Source organism: Saccostrea cucullata, unplaced genomic scaffold, assembly GCF_032062105.1.
Source record: "Saccostrea cucullata isolate Sc308-1 unplaced genomic scaffold, CSIRO_AGI_Scuc_v1 ctg8, whole genome shotgun sequence".
Classification (NCBI taxonomy): domain Eukaryota; kingdom Metazoa; phylum Mollusca; class Bivalvia; order Ostreida; family Ostreidae; genus Saccostrea; species Saccostrea cuccullata.
Genome location: NW_026940997.1, coordinates 635,130 through 641,419, shown reverse-complemented (window position 1 = coordinate 641,419; position 6,290 = coordinate 635,130). Strand labels below are relative to the sequence as shown.

At 35.5% G+C, this 6,290-nt stretch overlaps 1 protein-coding gene across 1 annotated transcript; it reads right to left on the bottom strand.

Moving 5' to 3' along the window:
* Positions 1 to 354: 354 nt before the first annotated feature.
* LOC134256845 (uncharacterized) lies at positions 355 to 996 on the bottom strand. The gene has a single exon (XM_062739514.1). The coding sequence runs from the start codon at positions 994 to 996 to the stop codon at positions 355 to 357; it is 642 nt and encodes a 213-aa protein (XP_062595498.1).
* Between the last annotated feature and the right edge of the window lie 5,294 nt (positions 997 to 6,290).

Genomic DNA, 6,290 nt, shown 5'->3' with positions numbered 1-6,290 from the left:
CTTTTGTCTGATAGTGTGGAAGTTATGGTGTCTGGTCGGTCTTCCTGACTAGACCATAGCCTCTTCCAGAGCTCCAATTCCTGAGAAAAAGTAGATGGGGATGGTAAATCAGTGTTGCGGAATTCAACTAGAGAAGGGACTGTTTCCTCTGTGATTTTGTTAAGATTGTTTGGTAATAGGTAAAACCCACGAAGGGCTGTTTTAGCAAGAGTACCAAACCTCATGTCCATTTGCTGAATGATATCCAAAAATGGTATGAAAACTGAACGTTTGAAATAAGTTCTGGGATCTTCTGCTTCGATATTATTTCTTTGGGTTTGTCTTCCACATCTTCGAGGAATTTCAATTGTAATATCAGCTGTTCTTGCCATTTTTTCTGATATTATAATCAGCTTCACTGGTTCTTGCAAGTTTTACTGTTTCCTTTACAAGTTCTACCATGTCGTAGGCTTGTATCACGTCAATGTCAGTTCCCTGAAGTTTTTTACTGAGCCCCATCAAATAGCCAAAAAGACGCAGCACTGTTTGAAAACTTACAATGAATGTACACTCTGTTATGCGCCTCATAAACCCATAGGCCTCTGTTACTGCTTTTCCATCCCATCCGCGTTCAGAAAACCCAATCGCATCTAAACAATTAAGGAGGGCTTCATATAGATCTTCAAAATCCCGAAGTGTTATTTTCTCCACCCATCGAGTTTCACAAAATATTTTCATTTTTGATTTTGTAATGACATCTTTTGCTGGTCTTCCTTCATTCACGGTAGTTACAGCTTTTTCGAGACGCCTGCTCCTCTTTGGAGAGTAATGGAAGAAAATTCCAAATTGCTTCAGTGCATCCAACAACACATGCACTTCCCTCACCTGACAACTCTTGCAGAGGACTGGATTCAAATTGTGGTTACTGCAGTAGTGATATGTTGCCTTTAGAGAAACTTCTTGGAATTTTGCAGCAAATCCATTGTATTTTCCGGACATGTTTGCTGCCCCATCCATTGTTTGAGAACAGCAGCATTTTACATCAATGCCAGCTGACGAAAGAGATTTAATGAAAGAAAAAGTGAGAAAGCTCACATACCCCACGCTCCCCCAAAACTCAAAGTGCTGAAAATCCCGGTAAAAATGAAAGAATCGGAATTTCCCGGTAATATGCACATCTACAAATTGTGTCCTAAATATCTGCAAAGTTTGATGAAATTCTGTGCAGCGGTTTATGAGGAGTTGCGCTGACAATCTGTTCACCACTATATTCAAGATATCCCCAAAAATCTAAGTTGTAAAGTGCCGAAGTTCGCAGAAAAATAAAGGAATTGGAATTTCCTGGTAATATGCACATCTACACACTGTGTCCTAAATATCTCCAAAGTTTGACGAAAATCTGTGCAGCGGTTAATGAGGAGTTGCGCTATATTTAAGGTATGGTCAAAAATCTAAGTTGAAAAGTGTGGAAATTTTAAGAAAAAGTAAAGTAATAGGAATTTCCTGGTAATATGCACATCTACATATTGTGTCCTAAATATCTGCAAAGTTTGACGAAATTCTGTGCAGCGGTTTATGAGGAGTTGTGCTGACAAACTGTCCATCTCTATATTCAAGGTATGGCCAAATGCCTAAGTTAAAAAGTGCGGAAATTCCCGGGAAAAATAATGGAATCGGAATTTCCTGGTAATATGCACATCTACACATTGTGTTCTAAATACCTGCAAAGTTTGACGAAATTCTGTGCAGCGGTTTATGAGGAGTTGCGCTGACAAACTGTTCATCTCTATATTCAAAGTATGGCCAAATACCTAAGTAAAAAGGTTCGGAAATTCCCGGAAAAAGTAACGGAATCGGGAATTTCCTGGTAATATGCACATCTACACATTGTGTCCTAAATACCTGCAAAGTTTGACGAAATTCTGTGCAGCGGTTTACGAGGAGTTGCGTTGACAAAAAAAAAAGGACTGACTGACTGACCGACTGGTCAAAAACATTATACCTCACGCAACTAGTTGTGTGGGGTATAATGACATTGTCACAAAATTTCTAACCTTCACATTGCAAATAGTAATCGTTCCACAGGTTTATTGTCACGTGTATAACGCAAGACGATTCCCAATTGTTCCCAGTTACTTATGTCAGTTACCTCATCACATTGTAGTCCATAGTGTGGTCCAAACGGTTGTTGATTTATTTCTTTCACAATTTCATTCTGAATATAACTCTTAATACACCCTAGTAATTAGGTCTTTCCACCTTTCTGTGGAAAGACCTATTGATTTTCTTCTGTTTCTTATTATTAGGTCTTTCCACCTTTCTGTGGAAAGACCTCTTGAAATGCTTATGTTTATTATTATTATTATTATTTTTCTTCCCGGACTTTTGAAACCGCAAGACTTATCGAAAAACTTTATAGTTCATGACATTGGATATTAAAAGTTATTCTGAAAAACGACCCCCCATGTTTGATCTTTGACCCCTTTCAAAGTTATTGCCCCTTTCGCAAGAAATGCTTGTTATCGCTACTCCTTCGAAACTGTAAACCGTAGAAATATGAAACCTTCACTAAAGTCTTCGACTAATTGAGAGGACTCTGGAATCTATTCATTGCGAAAGTATTCGGTGACTCCTTCAATGAGTTATTGCCCCTGAAACTTTTTGAATTTTAGAAATAATTAAAAATTTTCAAAACGAGAAGTGATAGAGACATGGGACCAACTGCATAAGATTCATTGAGCTTTGAGCTTAAAATTCATGTAAAGGTCAAAGGTCAAGGTCATTCCAAAATTGAGAAATTAAGCTCTTTTTATATCTTTTTTGTCTCTTAACATATACAAACTGTCTTAGCATCATTAATATGTACTTTTAAAACTATTTTAAAGATTCAATTCGTATTCCGTAAGATTGACCCTATTAAAAGTTATCGCCCTTTGTGCGGTAAACCTTGTTATCGCTACTACTTCGGAACCGTAAACCGTACAAGTATGAAACCTTCACTAAAGTCTTCGACTAATTGAGAGGGTTCTGGAATTTATTCATTGTGAAAGTATTTGGTGACTCCTTCAATGAGTTATTGCCCTTGAATGTCTCTGAATTTTAGAAATAATTAAAAATTTTTAAAACGAGAAGGTATAGAGACATGAGCCCAACTGCATAAGATTCATTGACCTTTGAGCTTAAAATTCATGTAAAGGTCAAAGGTCAAGGTCATTCCAAAACTGAGAAATTTAGCTCTTTTTATATCTCTTTTGTCTTTCAACATATGCTTAATGTCTATGCATCATTAATATGTACTTTTAAAACTGTGTCTTAGATTTCATTCTCGTCCCCTAAGATTGACCCTATTAAAAATTATTGCCCCTTGTATGAAAAACATTTTTATTGCTATAGCTCCAAAACCGTAAACCGCAAAGACACGAAACCTTCTCTAATGTCTTATGGGACTTTAGACAAAACTTTTATGTTCAAGTGCAAAAGGATCTGGTGACTCCTTGAATGAGTTACTGCCCTTAATTGCTTTTGTGCTTACTATTAAACCTTATAACTTGAAAACTGTAAGTCATAGAGACATGGGATTAATTACAAAGTGACCCTTGACCTTTGACCTTGAATATGACTTGAAGGTCAAAGGTCAAGGTCACCTAAAAAATTTTCATTTTCATTTTTTTCTTCTTTTAAGCAATTTCTGTTTCTTTTTTTTATGAAATTTAATTTTAAATAGATAAATATTAAATGAAATTGAAATTCAAAAGGTGGAAAGACCTCTTATTGTTCTGTGAACAATAAGTCTCCTAGTTATTCTTCTTCCGCTGATTTTTTGTTTCGACACTTATCGAAAAGACTTTTTGTTCATCGTAAAGGTCATTAAAAGTTATGAACAAATTTGACCCAACGCGTATGAACTATGACCGCTTTCGAAGTTATTGCCCCTTTTGCAAGAAATGCTTGTTATCGCTACTCCTTCGAAACCGTAAACCGTAGAAATATGAAACCTTCACTAAAGTCTTCGACTAATAGAGAGGACTCTGGAATCTATTCATTGCTAAAGTATTCGGTGACCCCTTCAATGAGTTATTGCCCCTGAAACTTTTTAAATTTTAGATATAATTAAAAATTTTCAAAACGAGAAGTGATAGAGACATGGGACCAACTGCATAAGATTCATTGACCTTTGATCATGAAATTTATGCAGAGGTCAAAGGTCAAGGTCACTCCAAATTTGAGAAATTTACGCTCTTTTTATATCTTTTTTGTCTTTTTAACATATACAAACTGTATTAGCATCATTAATATGTACTCTTAAAACTATTTTAAAGATTTAATTCGTATTCCTTAAGATTGACCCTATTAAAAGTTATCGCCCTTTGTACTAAAAACCTTGTTATCGCTACTTCTTTGAAACCGTAAACCGTAGAAATATGAAACCTTCACTAAAGTCTTTGACTAATTGAGAGGACTCTGGAATCTCTTCATTGTGAAAGTATTCGGTGACCCCTTCAATAAGTTATTGCCCATGAAACTTTTTTAATTTTAGAAAATAATAAAAATTTTCAAAACGGGAAGTGATAGAGACATAGGACCAACTGCAAAAGATTCACTGACCTTTGATCATGAAATTAATGCAAAGGTCAAAGGTCAAGGTCATTCAAAATTTGAGAAATTTACGCTCTTTTTATATCTCTTTTGTCTTTAAACATATACTTAATGTCTTTGCATCAATAATATGTACTGTTAACACTATTTTAAATATTTCATTTTTGTTCCCTAACATTAACCCTTTTAAAAGTTATTGCCCCTTGTGCAAAAAACCTTGTAATCGCTACTTCTCGGAATTTTTAGACTGTATAAACACCAAACTTTCACTAATGTCTTTAGGATCTTGAGGCATAACTTCACTGTATAAGAGCCAAAGGATCTGATGACCCTTTATATGAGTTATTGCCCTTTAACGTCTTTGTACTTACTATTAAACCTTATAACCTAAAAACTATAAGTCGTAGAAGCATGGGGTCAATTGCATTGTGACCCTTGAGCTTTGACCTTGAACATTTTCTCAAGGTCAAAGGTAAAGGTCATTTCAAATTTTTTTCAATTTTTATTTTTTTCTATCCTTTAAGACAATTTTGGTTTCTTATTCATGGAATTTAGTTTTAAGGAGTCAGATATAAAACAAAATTAAAATTCAAAGAAGGTGGAAAGACCTTTTATTGTTCTGTGAACAATAAGTCTCCTAGTTCATTTTGGCATGTTGAAGAGGTGTATTTTGCATTTTTTTTTTACAGTTTGCAAAATGTTCGGCTAAAATGTGATCCCCAGAGTCTATTCGAAAGTTCAAGAGTTCTTTAAAATTCCCATGGTTGTATTCATTACATTTTTCTGTGTCGTCATCTCTGTGACCACGTAAAGCGATTCCTCGTCGACCACAAAAGATCAGTGATTTTGTAATCGACTTCAGAATTTTCCGATTCTGTTTCATTCTTTCAGCAGCGCATACGTCTAGTGAAGCATCAACGCGTTTTGAAGGAACTTGGTAAGTATCTAAGAAACCTCTCATTCTAGCCATTGATGACAAGTGATATTCAGTTTCAGCATGGTTCTTTAAATCCTCTTTTGCATCCTTCCAGTTTCTGCATGGTTCCGTTATAAATTTCTTTCCACATCGATGAGAACTGTCTGGAAAAAAACGACAAGCAATGCAGAAAATGCCACCCTGTAATTTAGAATAGCCAATAAAACTAAGAATATTAAACACTCCCATTGACAGTGTCGTTTTATTTCCCCGCTTGCTTTCCTTTTATCCTTGTATAGTTTCGACGGGAACTTGAAATTGCGTTTTGGGATACGCTTGTCAATAAAGAAAAACTTCATCTGATCATTGGCTTTATGGTCACAGAAACTTATGTCAGGCAAATTCATTCCTGAACAATCCTCTGATGCATTAGGTTCATCTTGTATTTGTTCCAAAGAGACATTTCGTGTCTGTAGCACAGGAGCATGTTCAGTTTGGGAATCAGTAGACTGGACAAGAAATGCATCAAAAGGTTCTTCCAGTGTCTGCATAACAGAAGTGTTTTCTGTTTGTTCAACAGCGACGTCCTGTGTTTGTAATACATCAGGTATTTCTTGCGTCTGAATAACAGAGTTATTTTGAGTTTCTGTTTGCTTATTTACTAAATTTCATATATGCAAACCTTCAGTATCTGTGCTTTGGCTATAAGGGACAGCTTCTAAATGTTCACTATGAGCTTCTTCAATGACAGTCTTCACTGGGGTAATTTCAAATTGTTGATCAATTTGACTCAAACTCC

What these genes read in the sequence shown, in the direction of transcription:
- LOC134256845 (XM_062739514.1), bottom strand. Translation starts at nt 996, where the DNA reads ATGGATGGGGCAGCAAACATGTCCGGAAAATACAATGGATTTGCTGCA.